The sequence below is a fragment of the Osmerus eperlanus genome, chromosome 10 (assembly GCF_963692335.1).
Source record: "Osmerus eperlanus chromosome 10, fOsmEpe2.1, whole genome shotgun sequence".
Classification (NCBI taxonomy): domain Eukaryota; kingdom Metazoa; phylum Chordata; class Actinopteri; order Osmeriformes; family Osmeridae; genus Osmerus; species Osmerus eperlanus.
In genome coordinates this window covers 5594201-5618709 of record NC_085027.1, presented here as the reverse complement: position 1 = coordinate 5618709, position 24509 = coordinate 5594201, and the positions used below count along the sequence as shown (strand labels likewise).

Here is a 24509-nt window from a genome sequence, read left to right as displayed (position 1 = left end):
CCCACAGACACCCCGGGCTTCACAAACATGCACCCCTCGGCCCACGCCCCACCAGCGGAGCGGTAGAGAGGGAAGGGGAGGAGAGGATGGGGGAGTTCGAGACTAAACCAGCAGTACAGGCAGGAGGCACCTGCAGTACAGCACATCAGCTTATTCAGCCATCAGCGTCTGGGCTCCGGCTGCGTCACATGATCACGTGTTCCTCCAATCCTGGTGCGAGTCTAGACAGTCTGTGGCAGCACATGGTGTTAGGAGCCCATTATATTATGATGGCTCTTTCGTATTAATTAATGTAGTTTATAGTAGGCCTGGTCAAACAGACTGCTCCTCATGCAAAGTGTGTCGACCAAAAGGCCCACTATTTCAAACTCATCTTGGAAATGGGTTAAAAGTAGGCTGGGCATCATATATAATTAACATTTATTTAAAATGCTAATTATTTGGTGGGAAGTGAAATTATTTTAACGAAGCAGTGTTTTCAGTTATGCTGTCCCCAAGTGTTAAGAATCGCTTGGCTTCACAATTCTGAACAAAGCGTCTCTGTTGAAAGAAGTCAGCCTGTCTGCAAGTGTGTGCAGTAGCAGCCCGTGTCACAGCAAAGCACTGTGGGACACGGCTTGGACAGGAAGGGCCATCTCTAATTCTCCACAACACACATCGCTCGCTCCATCTTTGCGACAGTGTGCAAGGAGTAAGAACAACATTGTAATATATGACATGATTGGTAGAAAAAGGCATTTCAATATAGGCTAGGCCTCTTTGAAATGGAGATTTCAGTAAGAGATTTCAGTGAGTATGACTGAAAAGATAAATGGGTATGTCAAACTGTGGAACTAAACTTTGCTGTAAGCACCTTGCAACGCTGTAGGTCTACCACAAATTGCGATCTTCTTGTCCCTGGATATGAGGACCACAGCAAAACAATATTGATCGTGAGGCTTTGAGAATCGGCTCGAGTCTGGCAATCCACCCATCGTTAACAGTCGGAAGTCCTAATTAGCCCCATGCACTGCAGGAGAGTGTGAGTGGGCAGTGTCCAATGATGTGGCCCTGTCTGCTCAGCAAGCACACTAGCTGTCAGCTCTTCACACACCAGTGCACATGAATAGCGAGGTCTGCCCATAAGCAACAACACAAGGCAGGATGTTGACACAGACAAGGGGTGGGGTGGGGCGTTTGTTCGACCGTTCGTGTTCAGCGTTCCTCCGTTTCAATTACAAACATCTGGGGATAGGCAAGTGGGATCCTTCCGATCGCATCATTCTGTAGTGGGTGTGGCTTGGCAAATAAATAAAAGCGACAACAACCCAAAAAACCTACACGGTGGTGTGCTGTAGAGACAGGATGTTCCAGCCTGTGTGTCATTAGAGCACAACACTGAGCAGGTAGGGGGTACTCAATACTGATCTCAGTGGGCCTTGTTAGTTGTTGCTAGCAGAGTGTGCGTGTGCGTGTGCGTGTGTGTGTTGACCAGTACAGAGTCTCCTGTGTGAGCAGTGGGCCCTGGAGCAGGAAGACTGACAGGCTGGATGGTGGTCAAGGCTTCTGAGGCTCTGGTCTACGTCACTGGGGGGCCAGGGAGGTCTGCAGATGCTGCTACGCTACTGGTCAGCTCAGCTCCTCCAACCGCCTCCAGCCTGTCAGATCCAGCTAATGCACTCGCTCTCCAGTCCTTCCTTCCTCCCTATCTCTCTCTCTCTCTCTTCTCCCCCCCCCCTCTCTCTCTCTCTCTCTCTCTCCCCCTCTATCCTTCCACTCTCCCTTTCACTGACGCGTACTCACACGCACGCACGCAAATCTGCGATAGCAACCACAACAGCAGCAACCACCCCCACTCTCCAGCCATGCAGTGCGCAAGTGCCTCTAGGCTGGCCTGACCCACATCTTGATATAGCCCTAAGTATGCTTACAGTAAGTCCTGGAGACACTGCTGCCACTCTTAATCAGGCCCTACCTGCTGTCTGAGCACTGGGAGGCTAGGCTGGATGGATCATTAGCATTTACAGGAGCCCCCCCCCCCCCCCCCACACACACACACACACACACCTCCCCTCCCCCCCACCCCCACACTCCTGTCTACTCTCCACCTCTGAATACTGGTTTCCAACAGACCTGCTTGTGCTCTTTCAGGGCTGGTTAAACATTACATGGGTGGCTGGTGTCTGCCAGACGATATGCAGGACAGCATGTCAAAGCTCTCAAGCTCGCTCTCCTCTCTCCCACTCCAAGTCTGCCAAAGGCTTGCTGCCCTGGGCTATACAGTACAGAAAACACTAATTTCTCTTAATCTGCTGAATGCATTTCAACTGCTAATTCCATTTCAGATGCTAATTCCTCTTTCCTATGCAAATGTTGATTTGAAAAGGGAGTCAAATGGAATTGAAATTGAAATGGTAGGGGACAAAGCAAAGGAGGTAGGAAAATTATAATTTGAATCAGATTTAGGAAAGCTTTTAGTTCTATGCCATTCCAATATACGTTTGATTTGATCCTAATGAACAGGACTAACATGTAGCATAGTTAAATACAAAGATTAAGTATGAATACTATATATTCTAATCTTAAATACTGCTAGCAGAATGAAATGATTTCATCCTTCCTATGTTGGAATGTGTTGACATCTCTCTGCCAGGGTGACAGACCTGAAGAGGAACTCTTCAACAACTAAATTATCCTGACTTGCGCAGAAGTTCACTTGTGGGAGGCCAGAATAATTTCATAGTACATCTCATTCAAATGTGTGCTGTGATTGGCTTACCTGCTCTTCTTCATAGAGGTCCATAGCTGGGGAGTTCCTGTCCACCATGTCTCCCCCCCTGCCCGGGCTCCCGTTGGTCCAGGAGCAGTTGGAGCCATCCTGCTGGCTGAGGGCCGCTTCCAGCTGGGGCAGAAGCTCGTCAGCCAGCAGATCAGGGGCCTCCAGGCCCTCAAAGCCCCCTCCTCGGGCCTCCACGGGAAGAAGGTTGTCCTCCAGGGACTGATAGCCATTACTGGTGGTAGCTGGAGCCCCAGCGGAGCCACAGCTCTGGGCCTGCTCCAGGGGCAGCTGGCTGGCTACACTGGGGTAGCAGCTCATAGCTTGCCCGAACATCTCAGAGGAGTCATAGTTTCCATGGGTCTGTCTGGTGCAGCGCATGCCCCGGAAGGGACACTCTTCAGCCTGGTTGACCTGGGAGACCTGAGGCTGGCCCATACCGGGAGCTGTGGAAAACTCACACCCAGCAGCGGAGAGCTCAGGCACTGAGGAAGGGTGAGGGGCTGTGGTGGCAGTGGTCATGGACACCGGGGCTGAAGACAAGGTCTGGCTCAGGTTGGGCATGTTGGCTTGTCCTGGGAAAGAGGAGTACTGAGACGAAGGGTAGGCAATGGCTGAGCTGACGGAGCAGGAGGGCAGGGTGTGACCCATGGAAGAGGACTGCATGGAGAAGGACAGGCTGGCGTCCTCCTGTCCTGACCCAGGGAAGGCCTGAGCCCCCTGGGCCATTTGATATCCACCCTGCTGCTGTAGAGGAGCCCCGGCCAGAGAGGCATTGGGGGTTTCCACATAGGATTTGGGCAAAGATCCAGTGTTAGTCACAGGCCTGGGGTGGAAATGAGCTCCCCCAATAGTTAACTGGTTGTGGTGAACTGACTGCTGGCTTTGGGTGAGGCTTCCCTGGTGAAAGGGGAAGTTGTGGTGTTGTGGTAGAGAATGCTGCTGGTGCTGACTTAAGAGTTGTGGATGCCGTTGTTGCATTTGTTGGTGATGTGGCGGTGGTACTTGTTGACATGGGTGGTGTTGCTGTGTCTGTCTTAGGTGATGTTGCTGGTTTTGCAGTTGCTGCTGCTGTTGTTGATGATGATGATGCAATTGTTGCTGTTGTTGTTGCTGGGCATGTGAGTGGTAAAGATTCCCATTCTGGTCCTGGTTGCCCCACATGGGGCTGCTGTTGGAGAACAGCCCATTGGACTGGGGAGCTTGGCTCATGGGGGCACTATGGTATTGGGTATGTTGTTGGGCTATCATGCCACCACCTCCGACTGGGCCCTCTGATCCAGGAAAAGGCATTGCCATAGGGTTCTGTGCCTTAATAGCAGTATAGTGAGCTATCTGCTGCCCATAGGGCATGGCCTGTGGGCTGGCTGTGGAAGGGGTTGGTGGGAGCATACCGGGGTGCTTTCCGGGGACCAGAGTCTCCACCTGCAGGGGTTCGAAGCCAGCGCTGAGGTTCAGCTCATCCACCAACGAGGGTCCTGGGGGGAAGCCCTCCTCAGCCAACCCCTCCAGCCCTCCCACAAACAGGCTGGGGTCATCAAAGAAGTCCATGATGGGATCTGTCGTGGAACACGTGCCTGTCTCCCCTGCTTCAGACTGCTGCTTGGTCCTAGCTTGTGCTGAGGAGCGACACAGGCTGCTGAGCTACAGGTAGTCCATCACACAGGGTCCTGTTTTGGGGGGGAAAGGGGAACTTTCAATTAGATTTGAGAAGAGTCAAAACACTGAGCTGATTCATAGTTGTGGATATTTCTGGGTCATTAATTCAAATCTAGTTTCTATTTTGTGCTCACGTGTATATACAGTTCAGGATCTTTATTTCATTAGTATTGTAAAAAGGTACCGATGGATGACTGTGCAATTGATAACCCCAACCTACAACAAACCAATGTCTAGAAGCACCAGAGCCTTCCAGAAAAGCCTGGTAATGGCCAGTTAGGTCAGTCTGAAATGGGATAATTGGCACCATCAATTATTTCTGGCAGCAGGTAGCTCGTCTACATGTGTGGTGGTGAAGTAGCAGCTGAACAAAGCCAACTGCCAGCCACCAGCCAGGTGCCTCCTCCCTCTGTTGGAGCCCACTGATCCTCCCAGCCGTGTGAAGCTGCCTGCTCTTGCATCCCGTGTGGGAGGTGCAGACAGCTGATGCCATCTTAACAGGCACCGAGCCAGGCAGCCTTAAACCACAAACCAGTAGATGACAGAACACCCCGGTCAGTCACGACATGCTGAGCGCTGCTGACTCACTACAAACACGCACACACACACACACACTCGACATATCAGTGACGAGACCTCATGCTACAGGTGGCCTAGCCTGGGGAACCAGACGAATCTGTGAGCTCATGCTTTATGCTCTGGCAGATCTGGACACCCTCCCATTCTAACAGATTTTCCTCCGGCAAGGAAAGTGCTGGGCCAATCACAACCGTATATCTGATATGGGGCGGGTTTAATACAATAACTGTACATAGAAGCGACTCGAGGCATTTTTGTAAACAACCAACATGCTGTTTTGTTGCTCTGATTGGTTGTATCTATCCAATTATGTCCACAGGCATTTTGTCTGCGCCCGACGATAACGCCCAGACTGAGATGACACATTTGCGAAATGGTCAGGCGATACGGTACAGGTTATCAGCACTGTACTCACAGCTAAGAATAATTGCTGGTTTGTCATATTTTGTATTCTGTGACTAGAGAGGGTGCACAAGGTTGTCCCCATTTGACTTGGTGACCTCAAGTTAAGAGGAGTGCAAGAACATTTCTAAAAGGAGGATGAGGCTCTGACATGTGGGTATAAGTGCCCATGTCTTTGCTATTTTGCTTTGAGTATCTCTTGTGACTCTGACCTAACCTCTTGCTGAACAAAAGCTGAGAGATAAGTGGTTTTTGGCACAGTAACATGCATGTTCCACAGTTTTGCCTTGGACCATTGAGTTGAATGGCAACGCCAAATGAAAACAAACTCCCTAGTTTACAGCATGATACAGCCATTATGTCCCTTATAATGTCCCTCAAACTTTAGCCCACCTCATCATGGATTGGGATGAAAGCTATGATTATGATTAGTGCAAAACACAACACAATTTACTTAACCATGAATATGGATATTTTCAGAATTTTTTTTAAATAACCGAAATAATTCAGACTATAGCAAATCAGGCTACTCCAGGAAAACGTACAGTTTAGAGTACATGCAACAGGTCCCATCCTAACTCGTGCATTAGCCTAGTCTCTGTGGTTTCCTGCTTACCCAAGCGAGCTTCTTTGTTTATCATGAGCTAAGACTTTGCACGGCCACAAATGGATCTCTACCCTTGCTTTTTCAACACCACAGTATGTACACAAATATAAAAGGCGTTGTCCAGATGATTGATCTATTACCCATGAACAAAAATCAGAGATAAGACCAATCGTAACGGGACAGACACACAAATTAAACACACAATTTATAAAAACCAACTAGCATCACAGGCTAACTTTTTAACTTTAGTTCAGCTGTCCTGATCTCAATGCATTAATGATAAAGTAAATGCATCCTTGAGGAGTCATAATAATTTTGCATACAAATTGCTATATCCACGCGCTACTTTCTTGCTTGCAAATTGACGCTGACGAACTAGATTAAGTTGCGTTTCGATCAATAACAAAACAACTAAGTGAAACTAAACGGGTGAAACATGCTGATAGAATTGTGTACATTACTTTTCCATGCATCAAGAGTAACTAACGGGGACGTTGGACAAGATAAGTCTTCTGAGTTCAGCAGCATCCTCACTAGCGTGTATCTTGTCCTGGTCATCTCGTTGCAATGTGCGGCCTTGCTACTCCTCCTGACCTCCGAAGGCGATAATCCAGCGCCACTGGTGTTACCCAAGCAAGTCGTTTTAAGAGGTGGCAAGATGAAGAAGAAACGGTCAACCTTAACTTTGTCCGTCTTGAAACTGGCAAAAACTTGGAAACGATTTTTTACTAGATTGTTCCGCTGAAGACAAGAATCGCACACGTGTTCCCACATCACTAACGCTACTTTCCAAGCCCCTTGAATGGTGTCGTGACGCCTTGGTTGAATATGGAGGGCAGAGGTGGATGGGCTTGGGTAGCCATTGACGAGAAATTAACCATCAAAAAAGACACTGTCTATTGACGAAGTTTCGTTTTATCGACGTGTCACAAAATCAAATTGAATGGCACAATAAGCGTTAAGAAAAGATAACGATGCTTGCCACGCTCACACAGCAACATCTGAACAGCATGTCGCTGTCAATTCGCGACCACCACAACGACAAAGCGAAGCCCTTGTACTTATTAAAATAATTTCAACTTTATTAAACCTCAACGTGAAAGATACATTAAGTGCATACATTAAAAAAGGTACACACCCAACCAAGCCATGTGTTTTAGTGTTCTTTCGAATAACAGCGCTTAGCTTGTAGCCTACTTGCCTGAGTCCGACTGGGAATCCCACACAGCCACAGTAGTGACCAGCTGGGCTGCCAGACCGAGCGTCAGTGTCTCTATATCCATAAAATGACAGCTAGGCTGACTCCTCGGAAGCAAAATGTTGAATTAGTTGTTTAAAGAATGATAAGTACTTACCATATTAGACCAATATGTAATGACTGAAAAGTTTAGATAATAAAGAGAGATTTATATCGGCGAAGTTGTATGTAGTTGCACCGCTGCTGGCGACCACAGCGGCTCTACCGATGCTGACGTGACGACGATAAGACTCAATTTGCATATCAGTTACTTGCTTTCTGATTGGACAGCTGAGAATTTGCCCAAGTTTCATTGTCTCGAGGCCATTTCCGAGCCGGTTCCTTATAAATAAAATGTATTTTACTGATATTTTCTCAAAGCATTACACTTGAAACATTTACGTCTATAGATAGCAAAGAACTGTAGTCTTAACGTCAGGACACACAAGATGGCTGCGCAAGGGCTAAAGCCAATCCGCGGAGGTTTTACTTCTATGACTGTAGTCTTTGAGTCTCAGGATACTGTGTTGACAGGAGAGGGAGATAGTGGGAGAACTGCTTTCAGCTGTCAGTATGTGGCGCTCTCTGGTGGCCTATCATCACATTCCATTCAGACTAGTATTGACGTGGAACCTTGGTCGTTTCTACGAAGAACATCTGGCATAAAATACATGGAGCCATTCAAATACTTTTACGTAATGGAACTTGAGTTGAAGTGCAGACGAAAATATTAGCTTATAATGACGCCTTACTCGTCAAATAATCGGTATGGTCCTTTTTATGGTAGGCTACACATTCATGAATCTAGTTTACAACAGACATTTGGCACATTATGAAGTAAATAACAGTGTAAAGCTCAAATATGTCAACCAAAACTTCCATTGTTAACATGAAGCACACGAAAGGCCTTAATATGCATAAATCTGTTTATTCGTCTTCAGAGAGAAAAGCCTTCAAACACGCATTGCCAATACAGCACTGCCGTTTAGAAACTGATGACGACTTTGTTCGATTTTAGGGGGTTGAAATAAGTAGGCCTACACATGTTCAAAAGTCTACAGGGCAGCATGTGAAGTAAAAAAAACACCTATAAGTTTACCGAATTCACAGCGTATAGAGCCGACAAGTTTCAGCAAGAAAATTATTCCTTTTGAGGTCAGCAATTTCCACAGCATCCATTATTTACAGATCACACCAATAAACTAATTAAGGGTAGGCTTATGATATTCAAAATTAATTAAAATGAGTAAAGTACAAGAGCTTAATTAAATTAAAACCTTAAATTCCTGCTCTGCATCACATATATATATATATATTATGAACTATTTAAGACAAGAGTTTACACAGTAAATAGAAAAATTTAGATAATCAAATAAGTAAAAACATAAAAATTGAGTCTAATTAAATTTGACAACGCGTAAATGTGGTCAAACAAGAAATTATAACTTTTGCACCCAACCTCTGGACTCCAAAAACATTCCAATGTCCCATTAATAACCAGTCCTAACATACATTACAGCCCAACTCTCATCAATGCAGATTCTTATTCTCTGGCTCTTATTCAACCATCATTGAAAGGGTATCATAACCAACCCCAATGTATGTGCGAGGATCTAAAGAAATAAAAAAGCTCTTTGATTGCATTGCAGCCTATAGTGTTACTAGACATCCAGTTGTCGTAGTTGCTTTACATTTACAGATACTCTTTAGTTCTGAAGCCATCGGAGCAGATGCCTACAATGCTTTTAAAGCTGAGCAAGTGTTGAGTTAAAAATGGAGTCCATCCAACTGGTTCAGAGAGCCAATTAGCATGATCAGCTGAGGTGCATTATGTGGCATGGTATTCTGCTCTGTGCCTCCCTCTAGTGGCTCTTTGGCAGGACTGCATGCTCAGCTTAGGGGAGGGTTGTCATCTTTGCTGAAGGGCTGTGTGGTTCCTGGCTTCACCCAGGACAATCCTGACACCTGCAGGCCCTTGTGGTGATCTTCAGGCCGTCTCTAGGGCAACAAAGACACATTACACACTGGCTGGCACCATGGAAACAGCTCACAAATCCAAACCAATCAAAACCTGGCTGGCTCAAGCCAACCCTTCTGGGAGCCAGAAGGGAAACTGACACCTAGTCTAGGAAGGAGTCCCACAGGTCCAGGTCTAAAAGGTGTTGAAGCTTTTACTTGCCGCGCCTGTTTTGTATGCTCACTTTGTGTGTGAACATTCGTTCCTTTGCGTCGTCATGGACAGCTGGGTTCCATGGTGAGAAGCTGGGAAACAACACAACAAAACCAAACAGACCATCACACCAACACGTTTTTTTTTTTTTTTACCATTTTACAAGTTTCTTATTGTGATCACACATGTTTACAGGGTTATGCATTTGCAGCGCTCTGTGGCCAGTGTGATGTAAGGCACGGGGAACATTCAACAACCTTATTGCATACGGATCGTCAATCTTCGGCTGGTCGAAGAGGTGACTGTTGCATAGTTTCACACTGTCTACCACCTTGCTTTTGAACAGCTGCACATCTTTGTCATACCTAAGAAAACATTCAAGAGTGTTAATAAACAACCAGAGTTCAGCGCCTGGGCACAAAGGGGGTGCTATGGTAGGGTAAAGTATGAACAGCCAGGGACTCACAGCACAGCAGCCTCTGGGTTAAGTGGCTCCAGGGTGCTGATCTTGTAGAATACTGTGCGTGCGTACATCAGGACTTGCCAGATGTGGTTGTGATTGCGTCTACAGGAAGACGGAGAGATATAAATTCAAAGAAAAAAAACTATTTTTGATAAGGAAAAAAAAACAACAACTTTGAAATACAAATAGATGATCCCTTCAAAACAACAGCAATGTAGAGCAGAACTACCGTCCCATGTGTGCTACAGCATTTGGTGAGAAACTGCAGGTATTTCCATGTGCAAAGTTGATGTGGGCCAGAGGCCCTCTAGCTCCTCGGGAGCGTCCAGGGGCCGTGTCCAGCTGAGCAAACAGGCCAGGAGCACGGCAGGGCACAGTGGGAGCCACAGTAAACACTGGGCCTTTGTGAGATACACATGACGGTCATAACTCATGACTCATACAGCCACACCTCAGGGAAAGACACTGTACGACTCACTTCTCTCTGTATGTTTGCTTGCGCTTCAGTACAGGGTCAATGTGATGCTGTGTTAAGATGCGTTCAGAGCAGACATTTGTCATGTACAGCGTATAACAAACTGCACAATGACACCTTGCCACATTGCAATTTGCACTACTTGTATCTTTTGTACTATTTGTATTTTTATATTGTAAATTATGGCTACTTTATATTTTATTTTATATACATTTTGTTTTTTAATTATAAAACCCCTTAGTATTAGTTCGATTTTGAACCTTTAGTATAGTATTTAAGTTTTAAGATTCCTACATGTTTAATGTATGCACCTTCCTGCCAAAGTAAATTCCTTGTCTGTGCAAACTTTCATGGCGATTAAAACACTTTCTGATTCTGATGAGCTATGCATTGGCTATGTGCTGGGATGGAGGAAACATCTTCACTGATGGAAAATCTCTCAATTGCCTTTATTCACAACACATTCCAAAGCATTCCAACTGTCAAATTTAGAAACCATATGGGCCTGACCTCCACTTGTTGAAGGCTCTGCTGACGTCGAGCTCTCCTGACACTGGGTCCACTAGGGGGTGGAACACTGGGATGTCGAAGACAACTCTCTGAAATACAGAAATAAGTCGTCATCATTCTAAACATACAGAGGTTCTCTGACAACAATAACTCCATGGTCCGGTTTCCCCCTCAATGCATGACCTCTTTCAAAAACCGACAACAAAATAAAGACCAAGTGTATTTAGTGTTAACAATGTTTATCTAATTACGTATTCATTTAGCGGATTTTATATTTTTATTTCAAAGCGATGTCCAGATGGAGATTTGGACCTGCAGCCTTCTGCTCTGCAGTCAATCGTTCCTAGCACTGAGCTGACACCTTCAGCTCCATTTATAAACACACTGTAACTGAGTAAAAGCATACTCACAGGACACTCCCCGTCAGGGTAGTTGTCTGGGATGTACACAGTGAATTTGAAGACACCGTCCTGGTACAAGCCATGTCTGATGAATATGACCCCAAACCACACTGGAGATAAGGAGGAGGGGAACAATGAATCTGAATGCTTTCCTTTTATTCTTCCATTCCTATGGGACATAAGCCATTTTCCGTCTCATGTATAAGCCTACATAGGAGAGGTTCTTACTCAGTGCTGATTTGTAGGATGGCTGTACATAGATTCCTGGGAGTTTCTGCTTGATCACTAGCGTGCTGCAAACCACAGACAAACACATGGGCAAAGTCACATTGATGGTGGAAAATGTGGGTCATGCACCCGTTATGATTGGGGGGGGGCTGTACTTACAACTCGGCCAGCAGCGAGTACTCCAGGTAGAAGGGGCCGTAGGAGGCGTGTGTGCCGTTGGCTGCCTGGACTGAGGCGGCAGGCGAGGCTGGCTTGGTGATGGGGACCGCGTTCTTCGGGATGGAGGGCAGCTGCTTCTTTCCAAAGGGCGGCCGGGCGGGGCTGGCTCTCTGCTCGCCCTGACCACTCTGCTCCTCGCTATCAGATCTCTGAACAGTCACACACAGAGCAACAGGCAAGTCTGTTATTTGGCGTCAGCCGGTCCTACACAAACCTGAAACATTGCTGATTTTACAAAGGGGGGGGGGGGGGGGGAAGGAACAATTCAACTATTACATCCGAGCTGGTAGCTGCAAATGCCTTAGAACCTCATTGGAAAACCAGGTAGGCTATGCAAAACTAAGCCTAGTCATGCTCAACCCGTGATCCACGTTCACGATATCCTTGCTATAAGACACCATTAGTCAGACAGCAGAAGCTGTCCGAGGCAACGACCATATGCTGCGCCTTCTCAGGTTCCAGTGACCGTCTGGGATCTCTTTCCTCCCTTCACAGACGTTGGATCATGCCTGGGACAGCCAGCACTTTAAAATACACTTCACATCCTATTCGCCGGCCCCTGCAAAGCAGCATGGGATGCTTCACAGCAGAATAGAAGCCAGGAATGCATCACAGGACTACTAAGCATGTCCCCATATGACTAATGCAACTACGGCAGGAATGCAAGACCTTAAAGCATAACATGTACCACTATGTTTTGCAGTTACTGGCTACAATGAGCATACAGTAGCTCTTCGTAGAGAACTGGGCAGGGAGTACTCACACCCATGCTAATTGCAGAGCCGTTGCACCGCTTAAAACATTTGTGACACACCTTCTTTTGAGTAGTGGAAAATACCAGGAATGTGGTTACAGCCATATAGGCAGGTAGTACCTGCCTTACTCGCAAGGTTAGCCAGTCAGCTCCTATTTATTTAACGTTCTGTATCGAGAGGTCAGACATTTCAGTTCTGTAAACAGGTAGGCTTTGTCAGTTAGATGAAGAATAGCAGTGATTAGTTATAGTAAACACAGCACAGACCGATACTCAACCAGTTTCCAAATCCACTGACAGGTCTGATTAAAATTTCCCTTAGCTGGTAAGACCTGAATAATTCCCACAACTTTGTTCACTAAAGCAAGGGCTTTTCTTTAACCACAGCTAAACTATGCCCTTTAAGGCCAAATCATCCAATCTATTGGGATCTAGCACGCATGGTTGCCAACAGGTCCATAGCTGGTGGCCGTTCCGGATAGGAACATACCACAAGCTCCTTGTACACCAGTTCTGCATGTGATCATCTCAGTCACATGTCTGACTCCCCCCTGTGATTTCCTCAACTTAGTCGTATACTTAACCATAACTCTCATCAGGATGACTATAAAGACTAGTCGTCACTGGCTATGAATGGTTGAAAAGGCCCAAAGAGACCATGAAAATCACACCACCCCCTTAATGTTAGGCTAGACATCAGTACAACAATTCCAGTCCTAAAAGATTCCTAGGAAACTTAAGATAGATAATAGGTTTAAAACAGCCATACACAGACATACAACTCATTCCAAACAAGCAGTGAAAATGGGTTGTAACAAAGCCTCTCATGGCACAGGTGTCATTTTACCTTACGACCGGGATTGGTAGACATGCTCCAAAATGGATTTAGGTTCATTACTCATCAAAGTCCAAATTGGTGTCCGTCTATGTCGGGCCCACGACAAGTGTTGCCTCTGCCATCCGTTGGCGTTTCTGCTGGTTAGATTTGGAGAACAAATGGTTGGAAAAGTTAAACACACACACACACACACAATGAGCAACCTGAGGCTGACTGACAGCAGGCTGTTAACTAGTCAGTTACAGTACACCATAATAATCATTAGTTTGGAAAGGTTTGCAACTAGGGCTCCCAAGTCTCTGATCGCCGTGAGATGCATTTTAACCATTTCACACGCTCTCACGCCAAACTTATGATAAAACTTGAGCCCTGTTGGCAACCTTGAAACTAGTAATGGCCATGGTATAGAATTTCTCTGCCAGATAATCGTAGACTACCTCAGCTAGTAGCATTGCAAAAGCACAAAACAAATCAGACATCTCGTGGAATTTAAAATTAAATTTACTCTTGTCATCTTAGGCACAGACAAAGTATACTGCCATGCAAATAGTCCGCAAGCTTCAAGGTAACATAAGCTAGCTAGCCTAGCTGACTAGCAAAACAACGTTGACATTAGCTAGCACCACCAGTCTGTTGTGTTGACGACTGCAGTTAGCGCAAGTTAGCTATCAAGCTATATACACTAGCTAGCTTAGGTAGCTTGACGTTAGTAGCTCACCGACGTTAGTATAGCTTTGTACCTAGGACAAAAGTTAACGTAACACCCTGCCTGACAAATAAAACATTGCTAATAAAAAAAGACAGCTGTCGTGTGGCAAAACAGTGCATGGCTAGCAAGCTAAATTATGCTAACGTTAGCTAGCTGGCTGTAAACTTACCTTCTTTGACAGCGCAGCGGCCAGGAAATTAAATCAGGTCTTATTTTTTTGATGAGCTGTTAAGACTAGATGTCTGCAGCCCAAATTGATAATAAATGATTAATCAGTTAGGTATAGACACTGTCAGAAACAACATATATGGTTACAGGGACACCAACATTCTTTGAATATCAGTCAGCTGTTTAGATAGAATCTACCGAAGATTGCTAGTAGCTTGCTAGGCTAGCAAGTAATCTCTTACGAACAACAAATGCCGAACCACCAGGATTCAATCTAACTTGATGATGATGGGCGTTGCCTACGGTTCCAATTGGAGTATGATTCTTTGACTTTTCAAGTCTTGTTTTAAAGCACTAAAAGGTCTATGGTTAAGCCTCTTTTCAGGGTTATAAACTAGGATCAATATAAAATAATATTTCCTGGTTATAAACTATGTCGATTATATCATACGAGTCAAATAAATAAATAGACATACTGAAACCAACTGGCTCAGTTATTTAATGATGTTAGTTGATTTTTTATTAGTCATATGGAATAACGTTATCAGAGCAAACTCGTACAGCTCCAGTCCATTAAGGGGAATGCATCATCAGCCTTTCGTTTGTTTCACATTATTGCTTTATTGTGAACCATGCTTCAGTGGCCTTGATATTTGTTGATTGATTGATTTCCTGACAAAAACGCTTGGTTATAATTCTGGAGAAAAACTAATTTAATGCATCACTGATTGAATTAATTGGAGGAAATGGCATGTCCGAGTTTCAGAGCAAATACAAATGACTGACTTAATTATTATCATCTGTGTTTTGTTTTGTCCCAAGTATACTCCACTGAGAAAGGTAATTAACGTCCAGTTTCTTGATTGGAGCAGTCAACAATGCAAGGTCACTGACTTTTGTGACACAAACAAATCAAAGAGCAACACAAGCAAGTTTGTGACAACCTTGCCTTCATTGACATTGAGATAAGTCAGTCATGTCCCTGAATACCTTCAGTCATTTTTTTTCTTGTCAATTAATGTGACCTTCCATGGTCAGCCACATACATTTCAGTATTAATTGAAAGAAGATTGGATTTACATTTTTAATTACAAAAGCACTTATTGAAGCTAAACAACCATACTCCTGGTGAAAATGTTCAGACAAATTTTTTTAATTAAAAGGTCAAGTTAAAAGGTCACTGTCACTGTTTTTCTGTGATCAATGCCTCTTTCTAAGCCCCGCTAGCAGCTCAAACAAATGTGCCTATTCTGATACAACATGCCGGTCAGGTGCCCTGTTCCATCCTCAATATTGTCTCATCAATCACTGGTCTTTCAGAAAAGCTTACATTTTAACAATTAAACTAAATTTGATAACTTAAAATTAGATTATCAAGTTATTATCAAGTTTTCTTTTTTTCCCCTAAAGGTCAGGGACCACGAAGTCTAACTGTAAAATTTGGAAACTTCACGCCTGTTTATCATACACATATTAGGACACCTCAAATTGTGGATCTTCAATTAACTTGTACCCAGATGTGCTCAATGTGCATATAGTTAGCTTTAGTTTGTTTGAAGACATACAGTATATCTGTTTTTTCCTAGAACATTTATTGCAAATATGTACAGTACATCCTGCGAAACAAAGTAGGCTACAGCGGGACCCTGAATTTGAACTCTGGGTGAAGTATGTTCCGTATTTATATCTACTGTCAGTCTATTCCTCCAGAGAGTTTGAAACCAGCCGATTCAGATCTGCAATTTTGTTTAAATGACAGTTAAGAATTGCAATTGGCAGCCCCCGGTGAAATCTGCTATGACAGCACAGACATAAAAAAGTGAGGACGGATGACTCCGCGTCCAGATAATAAGTAATAACAATGTTAGTTTGAATAAGAAAAGCCAGAGATGGATTCAAATGCAATATTCATTTTAGGAATATGAGCAACTGGGGAGTGAAAAGGCAAAAAAATACTCCTTCAAATCCTTCATATAGCAATAGTCTCGTCTTATCCCTCAGGCTATGGCCTGGCCAACACCTCAATGCAGCAATTATTTGCTGTAATGACTGCAGTTCAAATAAGCCTGCAGATTTTATTAAACCAAATGAGAGAATCATCTGTGTATTATCACCTTGTGATTGACAGTGACAAGTGTTGGGCAGGCTCGGGTGTGAGCATGATGAAGAAGCTCCTGGCAAAGCTCTCGATAATGTTACTGCTGATAAAGTCACCCAGCAAACCTCAACCAGCAAATGGAAGGGAGAAAGCCCCACGCATATTAATTCCAATTGTCAGATCCCTTCAGCAGGGAGAGCAGCGAGGAGGGTAATCTGGAGAGCAACCCCTGATACCCTACACTTCCTGACTGGCATTTTACACAACTAATGAAAAAGAAATCCATTGTGCTGATCATGTGCATAGATTTCACTATATAATAATAATGAAATAGAAATATTCATAATAAAAGTAAAGGTCACTGTCTGAAACTGCTAAGCTTCCTAAGCTGCAACCTTTACACGAGCAGTTGTCTGGCTCGGCTGATAAAATGGGAAAAGGGAGAGGCATGTCAATGTTTTAACCCTGCAGGGCCAAGAAAGGGACGCAACAAACCAATGGGCCAACATGGCATGTGAGGGAGAGTGTTGTAGTCGCTCCCCTTGGCAAGACAGTATTGATGTCCAATTTAACTCAGAACAACTAGACAGATGTCCACTGACACAGAGAGACCAAAATTATAGTTTTGGACTTGAGTGGATATTGCATCACACAAGTGTTTTTACCAATGCCAACTAAAGGGTTGTGGAGGTCAGTTTTGGATGCACATCTTTTGTTTCCATGTGAACAGTAGCAGGTCAAAGACACTGTCCAGAATTCATCTAGTCCAGTCAATTTATTATGGAACACGTTCAAATCTCCTTACCATCTTCTTTCCTCACTAGACAACATCCCTTCCTTTTTTACCTGATCACCTGGGCTTACACATGCGGAGGAGAGCAGAGCATGGGGGTGGAGGGAGACAGACCTGTAACTCGGAATGACATCCACAGCATTATTGCCTGCTCCGACTCCACCATGAGCCCTGTCTGCATAAGCATCAACACACTGGCATTTATTAGTGCCATGCACTAAGTACAGGCCATGTTATTGGATTTGAATATCAGCTCCCAGCCACATTCCCCAGCCATGGAAATATATTAAGATGAAGCAATCTCATTTAATAACACCCAAACTAATAAAAGGAGAGCGTATTGGAAATTAAATTTATGAATATTGCTCGGCTGCAGAAGTCATCCAAAAAGCCTGGCTAGGTCTGATCTCAATGCAGACATTCTCTGTGCCCCTATAAGCCCAGGCACAAAAAATATTTGCGATTCACTCTCTGGGCATTAGGGAGATTGTCTCTGAGGAATCTGAAGGAGGTCCTACTCTCATCATAGATGGATGGTGATGAGAGAGCTGTTGATTGTTTTGCACTAAAAGGAAATTTGTTCATATCTCTATGGAGAGGAGCGTTCCTATTCTTAGACAGTACCATTGTGTGTATTCATGTGCTGTTCATTTTCATGTTGTTGAAATATATTGCAGCCTTTATGTCTAAAAGTGTGACTTAAGTCAACATCATCTTGTGTGTATCTGAAATCAGCGTGTAACCTGTATTTGAATCAAAGCGTTGTTCATGGACTCACAGTCAATGCATGCTGCGTGAATGTCACGCAGAAATTGACCGACATGTGTTTGTGTGGTTGCGCAGGACTGCCAAGACTGCCAGTCCGTGTGCGTAATTGTTGGGTCCCGGTGGAGCCGTGACTGTCACTTATTGAACGGTGAGTCCATACTGCCAAGCTTCAATCGATCTTAACGTATATCTTACTCTGCACTTCCCAAACCTTCATTAACAGATGCCACTGCTCCATTGATTAGCACACAACTCGGCGTGAGCAACTCTCTTTAGATATATTTGTATTTATGGTTGTGTGGATAACATAGCAACCCATTAGTGTGATTACCTTTGAGGGTTGGCTCAACAACAGATGTCCAAGGACACGTTATTCAATTTTACCTCGCAAATGATGATGCTGCCACCAGCAACGGTGTGCCCGAGTGATCCACAGGCAGTCAATGGTTGAGACAGAGAGAAAGGGGGAGTCGCAAAACAAAACGTGTACTCAATCCTGTAATGCACAGCTGGGTATCATCTCTGAAAACTCGACTTGAATCACTGGAGGGCGCCCTAAGACAAGGATAGGTCTTTGCAAAAATAGAGTCAGGGCTTTTAAAACATAGATTGAAAGCATCACGTTCATTGACACCATGTAGGGTATAGTTTAAGAGGCGATTAGTTTGATAAAGCAGATAACTGTAAACTAAGTGTAGATACAGCAGGTTACTAGCGCCAATGCGGCGTTCTTATTATGGCCTAATTGGGTGTGCTCAAGCCTTCGGCGAGAGCACAACCTTTGTTCTCTCACATATATATTATTATTCTTATTATTCTTTTTGCCCCCCTAAAACTCAGTCAATATTTGGCCTACATAGACAACGTAGGTGTCAAAAGTTTCGTCTTGGTAGCGATTGAGTTGCTTCTATTGGAATTTACGTTGCATGGTTTGGGCTTAAGTTAAGTTTTTGTGGCGAAAAGTGAAGCTAACGGTGGCTAATTTGCTAGCCACAGTCACTGACGTTACTAACGTCACTACGTCACTAACGTCACGAAACACGCGTGACTACCCTTGGCAGAACATTCGTTTCGCATCTGTTAACTTGGGGGATAGCTAGGCTAACTATAGCTTTACTGCAAGGCAGCTGCAGAAACGCCACAAGCAAAGAGGCCAGGGTGATAACTATTTACTCATTTTACTTTGTGATATGACACACAATTGTGATGTGTAATGTACAATATAAGCTGATATTATTAAGGAAGTACATCTACTTTCGGAAACAGTAGTCTACTATTTCACTGAAGTATTAGCATCATGACATTAGCCTGTGTTGCCCGGGCAACACATACTACAGTGGTCTATGATGTATCTGTTTTCAATCGTTAAAATAAACATTCCTCACATACATTTTCGTTGTAGGATTTAGTTTAGTAAACGATTTGTTGGTGAAATTCCCATTACCTGTGGTTTCAAACCAGTGTAGCTCACTGCAACGCTGTAGCTTACTCGAGACACACTACAAAAACATCAACAGTACACAGCTGTTTAGGAAGTCAAACAGCGACAGAAAATGTTCGGCACTCCCCTTACTTAAATCAAAAGTCTATCTAACTACTAACCTGAACTTCATTGCCACAGCCTAAACGTTGTCAATCTGTTCATGAAAATAATTAATTTAAGCCTAAACCGTACAACGGAACGTTAAATCGAATTCAACCAACGCAATCGCTACCAAGACGAACACAGCAGTAGTCTAGTACTGTACCGTAGTAGAATTTACCGGGGCAGCTTCTCCACACAGGGCTATATCGCATTTTGCGTTACTAACAATGAATGATCGCTACCAGTGAGCTTTTTATGAATGAGCGATTTTACACTAAATAAATGTCAAGCTTATTTACGTTTTTGGGGGCATATTTTCAGTTAGCAGATGGTACTGTTTGAATCGCGATTCCATCTTCTACTGCCGGTTACGTCGTAGAATAATCTTCAAAGGGGGTTCTTTATTAATGAATGAATGCAATATGAGTAGGCTAAATGCCTGAAAATATCACGAGAAGGGAAAACTTAAAAGGACGTTTAAGTCATAGAGATTAGGTCAATTTTTACACCGCTCTGCCAAATTTATTCGTTTTGATTCAGCTATGAGGCTGCCTCTTGCAGGGGAAATGAGAAGACATCTATTTCATTCTACACTTCACTCGTATTTTGAGTTGTAAATGAGCAGCAACAAATATATGATTTTAAATCTATGTAATCTTTATAAATAATAAGTGCATTTTATATAAAATATACAGAAATATCAGTTGTAAAAATGTCATTCAAAAACGGACCCCTGTGCAACCGATGCAAGCAAGCACACCCTACAATTTCCCCAGAAATTGTACCCCCTCTAGTTCAAATATATTAGACCACTATATCACTAATTTACAAGCACGGTCCTTTGTCTCATGTCGAATTTAATAGTAAGCTGAACTCTCATAGGCTACAGGGATAAACATTAGGCCCAAACACGAGACCTCCAGGCACACTAGGCTCCTATGGTAAAATGTCAATGTGTTAGTGCATTGTTGCACTAGCAAGCATCAAATCTTTTGATTTATCAAATTTATGTAGGCTACAATATGATCGTTTGATTGATCGTACTTACCAAAAAAAGAGACATAGGTATATAGCCTAAACAATTTTAAATGTTATTTTATAACATTATAACAGTTTAGATAGCCAACATAATTCATATGCGTACAAACATTAAATGAAAGCTTCGAGGTTTATTTCAAAAACATTATTCATATTAAGGAACACGGAAAAATCACACTTTAGCACAAAAACACATGGTTTCTCTTAGATGTATTTTTATTTTTGAATTTTCAAAATATCTTACCTGAATCAATACAAACCTATCAAATAAAAGTGTATTATAACTGTGTCTTTAAGTCCACGCTTATATTTCTTATCTACAAACGTATTAAAATTAGCTAAGTGAGAACGCAAAATGGCATTTAAAAAGTTTAAGTGAAACAATTTGCATAGGGGGTGGAAATAAAATGCTAATTCATTTCCTCACTAAGCTTGACAATCATTGTCAACCATTTTGGTTTCTGATTGTTTTCCACATGGATGCGTTCATTCATTAAAGGCAAATTATAAACATAAAGAATATTTCGGTATTAATATTTCTGCTTTTTGTTAAAGCTCAATCAACCATAATGTCCTAATTTTTCTCTGTGAACCTCATTTCTCATTATCTCACTACTCAAGAAATGGATGTCCCAAAAGGGATTTATTTCATTTATCGGGATTATTGAATTAAATTAAACTAGACACTTACCGCAGGCGTAACAGGACTACCCTACATCCACTTAAAGGTAGGCCAACTCTTGAGTATGAGGCAAAGGCATTAGGCAGCAAATGCTTTTCATTCGTACAGTCTACTACATAATTCATTCATTAAGAAAGAGCGTCAAAGTGCCTTAGGTAAACGGAAAAGGTCATGTGTTGAAAGGATCTTTGGTAATTACTTTACAACCGTGTTTACACGACAGACGACATGTGCACTGTTTGTGTGCAAGTGCAATTTATGGAAAGAAAAATGGAGCACATGCATGTGCCTTGATTTCAGACCAAAAAATCCCTTAGACACAACCAAAAAGACAGAATAACTTCTGCATTATTTTCAGATAAATATTTTACCACAGAAAATGTTCGGCTACAGCTGCACTATTTTCTTTCATACGAATGTACTACCTTTTATCTTCACGGGATACGTTCGATGTTTACCACCAAATTATAGGGCACTACCATTAGGACAACGAGGATTTGACATGTTAAGATAAATAATACTCTACTGTAACTTCTTATGCTGAGTTTATCTTTATACAAATGGACAGATGCTGATATTTATGAGATGAGATTCTCAAACAGCTCTTCTGTTATGTCCAGAAGCACCAGCAGATGGCAGGCTTTCTCCACTGATGGATCACCTGGCTCTGCGTTGAACTCCCATGCCCCGGTTGCTGTAATCTTGGTTTCCCAAACCTCGCTGCTCTCGCCTGTGAAATGCATTCCCATTAAAACGTTTTTAAAAGCCAACACCAGTGCTATAACGATCATCTCCCTGAAGCCAGGCCCCCGCGCCTAGGATTGCGGCGGTGCCACACAGGCAGACATGTGGTGACTGCCACAAACAAAGGCATGGCACTCTCCTCCCCTCTCCACACGGTTACGGGCGCCCGCGCCTGCCTGCCAGAGGCAATTACACCCACAGCCCAGTGTGAGGTCTTAGAGACCCCAATCACCACTAACAAGATCAAGGCTAACAGACTCCTCCATACTCTCCTTCCAACACCTCTCTCTCTCTGTATTTTTCTCTGTCTCTCTCTTTCTCTCTCTCTCTTGGGCACATGCTGAAATTATCACACCTTTTGACTCCCTGTGGAAATCATACATCTTGGGTCACGTTGGTGTGTTACAGAAATAACTGCATACAGGGACTATTATGTTTCCAGAAATGGCATCGTGTCACCAGTGTCACAGAGAAAATAGCTGTGAAGCAGTGAGTAATACTGAGACAGCAGGAAAGCATTGCTTGGTCAGTCATCCATCCAAATCGACTGTTACTAGAAGGATGTAATTGATTGACTACCCACTTCAGTCCATTAAAATCAAATGTGGCTAAATGTGTGAATAGGTGAATCATTGGTGAAGACAAGAGTTCTTGCCTCCCTGGCCAGTGACTGGATCCTGATCCATCTGCATTAATAGACACCAACTGCTTCAACATGTGGTGTTATAAAAACTCAAGACAGAACCACATGCCCCTGATGTTTAATTAGTGGATGCTGTAGATGAGGGCGGCACCTTCACTCTGATAATTGTATCAAACATTTTAAAATACATTTTTATACGAGCTTAGTTTCCCTCATACAGTTTAGTTATGTGTTCTTAAACTCTTGTTAACCCGGAAGATCTTTCCAGTGGAAAACACCCACACAGGACTCCTCTTAAAACTGTGGAGCCACCCATTAAACATCCCACGAGCATCTGAACTCAGTAAAAAGGTCATCTCACATTGAACAGGTCGCCGGCTTAGTTGCACCTACATCTGTTCCCAGACACTCACCATTGCCAACACAAGCTTACATTTTACCCTTCTTATCTCATCTGCCTTGTGTGGCCTATAGTGGTTGAGACTATATTCTATATTCTGCCCATGAATACCCATGAGGCCCTCGATCATGCAGCGTGTGGCCTGAGCAGGGAACACATGATGCGTCTTTTGAAACCTCGCTGGGAAACTGTCACTTCATGCCCCCACACTGAACGCCAATCTGGCAGCATGTTAAATAATTTGTGCTTCTTTACCGGGGTCATTGGATAGAGAAGCCAAGGCCTGAATAATTAATCTGGACACACAATCTGAGCAGCCTGCTTCTGTTTCCTCAAGGTTTTAGCGGGATTGTCTCCACAGATCTGCTCCCTTTTCATGCGCCTGCCGTCTAATTCATTTGGATGGCAACGATCGCAATAAAAGGCAGGCTGGTGGTGGAGTGTGTCCCGAGCACGACCCGGAACATCCAGAAAAAGAACACACGCTCAGCCACAGAATGTCTCTTCATTTCAAGTACAAAAATAAAACAAAGGCCCATTACCGCCGGGCTTTGTATAGCTACATAATTGCCTTTTATTATTCAGTGCACAATTGATACCCACAGTGTAGGTTGAAAGAAGTACAGTTGTTCGTGTGAGGCTCCGAAATGAGATCCTTTATTGATGTTGCTGTGTCTCAGATCTGATGCTCACAAACACTGAGTGCTGCCTGCAACCTGAGCCTGATGGTCTGTCTGTCTCGTTGAATACTAATGTCATTTTGCATGGTGTTAGAGAGGAAGCCTAGCAGTCTTACACAGCACAGAGTAAGTGGGGAGATGAGACACGACGGGCTCCATGACCAGCAGGGTTAACTACATTGTTTTGGCAGACTGGAGCCAAGGGCGTGTGATTCTTATGTGTGCATTCCTTTAATACTTTCCCATCATCACAAAGCCCACTCGCTTTTGGCTGTCCGGCACTTGCTGATAGTTTTCCACATGTGCTCAAATTGTCACATTGACTTACACTCTAGTTTTATCATTCCATGGTTGTTTCTCAAAGCACTGGTGTCTGACTGAGGTCAGGACCTGATAATACCCATGCATGGTTGTCAGTCCCTATGCCCTACAAGAAGCAGGGGTTCAAGAAGCAAGGAGAATGGAAGAAGCAACACTGAGATATTGAGTCATTTAGAGAGATATAGTAAGGCATGAGAAATGACATCTAGCCCTTAATCATCTTCATGTCTGCTGGGAGCCCCTGTACTTTTGTATATACTGCAGATAATGGTCTTCTCTCCCTCTGAGGAAAATTTTGCAGTAGAGCTCTGTAACAAATGCTTAAGTACGTCATTGAGACACAGTATTGCTAGATGTGGTGGTGTCTGGACCATTGTGTACTGAAAGCTATTGTGTTAAGATATGGCCTCTGTTGAATGTGGAAATGGCCAGATTACAGTGGAGTTGGCCCATGCTGTGATACTGTCATAATGTACTTACTATGGCTAACAGAGTCTGCTAGGAACATTGTGACTGGTCGGTTTGTGACAAGCATGGGTGATTGGCTGTTTAGTACTGGACCAGTCTGGATTGTATGGCATTT

General features: G+C 43.6%; 2 protein-coding genes across 6 annotated transcripts in view; both read right to left on the bottom strand.

Moving 5' to 3' along the window:
* chd9 (chromodomain helicase DNA binding protein 9) overlaps window positions 1–7504 on the bottom strand; it is a 50990-nt gene extending 43486 nt beyond the window's left edge. For 3 of the 4 annotated variants that reach the window (XM_062470947.1, XM_062470950.1, XM_062470949.1), the window contains exons 1-2: window positions 7358–7504; window positions 2759–4425 (exon numbers count right to left, since the gene is read on the bottom strand). In XM_062470947.1, the coding sequence (XP_062326931.1) occupies window positions 2759–4306 (1548 nt within the window). In that variant the 5' untranslated portion in view covers window positions 4307–4425; window positions 7358–7504. Of the gene's footprint in view, window positions 1–2758; window positions 4426–7203; window positions 7276–7357 lie in introns of all 4 variants that reach the window. The other variant, XM_062470948.1, reaches the window with a different exon arrangement.
* Window positions 7505–8151: 647 nt separating this feature from the next.
* On the bottom strand, window positions 8152–14598 carry aktip (akt interacting protein). 2 transcript variants are annotated; one of them, XM_062471354.1, is made up of 10 exons: window positions 14176–14598; window positions 13307–13434; window positions 11646–11854; window positions 11487–11551; window positions 11268–11368; window positions 10858–10946; window positions 9876–9974; window positions 9667–9774; window positions 9441–9501; window positions 8152–9237 (listed from the first exon to the last, which is right to left on the bottom strand). In XM_062471354.1, the coding sequence occupies exons 2-10, from the start codon at window positions 13352–13354 to the stop codon at window positions 9130–9132; spliced, it is 888 nt and encodes a 295-aa protein (XP_062327338.1). In that variant the 5' UTR covers window positions 13355–13434; window positions 14176–14598; the 3' UTR covers window positions 8152–9129. The 2 variants fall into 2 exon arrangements, with proteins under 2 accessions (XP_062327338.1, XP_062327339.1); XM_062471355.1 differs by having other exon boundaries at window positions 13307–13431.
* Window positions 14599–24509: the final 9911 nt, after the last annotated feature.